This window comes from Cebus imitator, unplaced genomic scaffold (assembly GCF_001604975.1).
Source record: "Cebus imitator isolate Cc_AM_T3 unplaced genomic scaffold, Cebus_imitator-1.0 Scaffold841, whole genome shotgun sequence".
NCBI lineage: Eukaryota > Metazoa > Chordata > Mammalia > Primates > Cebidae > Cebus > Cebus imitator.
In genome coordinates, this window is record NW_016108156.1 from 3,490 (window position 1) to 5,623 (window position 2,134).

At 60.9% G+C, this 2,134-nt stretch overlaps 1 protein-coding gene across 1 annotated transcript in view; it reads left to right on the forward strand.

The window, feature by feature from the left end:
• LOC108297760 (TBC1 domain family member 3D) overlaps positions 1 to 2,134 on the forward strand; it is a gene marked incomplete at both ends in the record, with an annotated part of 9,842 nt that overhangs the window by 3,188 nt on the left and 4,520 nt on the right. The window contains 3 exon segments of the mRNA XM_037735565.1: positions 946 to 1,127; positions 1,300 to 1,391; positions 1,701 to 1,883. Coding sequence (XP_037591493.1) covers positions 946 to 1,127; positions 1,300 to 1,391; positions 1,701 to 1,883 — 457 coding nt within the window.

A 2,134-nucleotide genomic window follows, 5' to 3' on the forward strand; every position in this document is an offset into this window, starting at 1 on the left:
AAGCCTTGAGCCAGGGAGATGAAGGAATCGGTGTCCCTGACCCCCAGATCATTCAGGGACAGGACCCTCGGCCCAGAGCCAGAGCCCGGAGTTCAGCCAGATGTGGGAACGGTCAGTGCTGGCGTGGACTGGGGAGTTCAGGAGAGCAGAGGGTGACCCACGTCCAGGCCCAATCACCCACTTTGGAGACAGGTCCCCATGGGAGGTGGCAAGGGGGCTGGGTGACAGCCAAGGCCCCCCACACCTGAGTTCTGCCTGGGGGCTGTAGCCCAGGCCCAACAGCCCTGGGAGGAGGGTGTGTGGCTGGAAGCCCCCAGTCAGCCTGAACCCTGGGGGGCAGTCCCAGGAGCCACCTGCCATGCCCCGACGGCCTCCTCACCCCAGGTGGCACACTCCCCTCCCTCTGGAATCAGCAGACTACAGGCATATCCTCAGTGTCAGACTACAGGGGCCACACAAGGCCCCCAAGGACTGCAGAGACCCAGGCAGTTGGGTCCTGGCCTGGAAAGGCCTGCATGGGCTCACTGGAGACGCCGACCACGTCTGTCTTCCTTTCAGCCAAACCCACGCAAGGGTCCTCGGCACCCATGCCCGTGCTGGCCTCACCTGGCAGGAAGACCCTCTGCAAGGGGGACGGTCAGCCCCCTCCCGGCCCAGCAACCCGGTTCCAGCAGCCCATTTGGTCAGCTCCCCCGCCATGGGCGCCTCATCCTGTCACACACTGTCCTGGGGGGCTATCTGTGAAAACATCTACTCTGGGGGCACTCAGGGTGTGCCCAGCCCAGCCCTGGCTCAAGGAGGACCTCACCATTCCTGGCGCTACAGGGAATAGAATTCAATGCCCAGGCTCCCGACAGACCTGGATGTGGGGGGCTCTTGGTTCCCCCATTGTCATTTTGAGAAAAGCTGCTGAGTCTGTGTCCCTTGTGAATGTGTCCTTTACAGCCCCGGGACCATGGGACAGGAGCAGCTGGCACCATGGACCGAGTACCTCCCAGGCTCCAAGACACGGGCCAGCTTGGAACATGCGGGGCCAGAACCCAGGAAAATCCTGAGGAGACAGAAGGCAGCAAAGAAAATCATGTACAATGGGGAAAAGTGCTCTCCCTGACCCATGGGGACCCATAGTCGGACCCACGGGACTGCAGCAGGATGGAGGGCCCGTGAGCCTCCCCAGGCAGCACTGACAGCACCAAATGCTGGGGGGCACTCAGGGTCCTGGAAACTCTCATCCGGATCTGCTGGGAACGTGACATGGCACAGCCACTTTGGCAGCCAGTTGGGCAGTGGCCCACAAAGCTCAATGCACTTGAACCTGTGGGATGTCTATTTGATGGAGGGGGAGCACACGCTGATGCCGATCACAAGAACCATCTTCAAGGTTAGGAGGAGTAAGTCCACCTGTGGCCTGGGGAGCACTGGAGTCAGACCCTAATTGACCCCAGGGAGCTTCCTCACACTATCCTCATGATCCTCTGTTCTGGCCCAGAGGGAGGTCTGGCTGGGTGGGCTGAGAGGGCACAGTGACACCGAGCCCATCCCCCACATGACCCAGATGAAAGTCGGGAGTGTGGTGAGCACTGCCCTGCCCAAGCCGTCCCCCAGCCACATCTGGACCCCTGGGGTGGCCACAAAAGGATCCGGCACTGCCCAGTGGGAGACTGAAGTGGTCATGAGGTATGGGCTCTGACCCCACCCAGGGAACTCTCCTGCCCTGATGCCCACCCTGTCCCTAGAGCACCTCCTGAGAACATCGAGGCCTGGCCTGTGGGCACATTTTCGGGACCTCTTTTACCATTCCTGGGTTTTGTATGATGAGAAAGTATTAAAACATCTCCGGGCCTTGAGGCAGACAAAGAAGCACCAGGACATGCCATTCCCAGGTGGGCTCCAGTGCCAGGTCCCCTCCCGAGTACTGCTCTGGGGAGGTCAATAGTGGGGGAATGCAAGGAACCACCAACCCTACTACCGGGCCCTTCCTCTTCAGCCTTTCTTCCTCCTCTTCCTCCCAGACTGTAAGAAAGTACAGCAGGCCCACCGGTCCTCAGGGCAGGCGCTCAGTGCGTGTGGACTGGACGTGCTGTGCAGGCAGGAGGGGGATGTGGGCAAGACCCTCCCACAAGCCCCCTCCCAC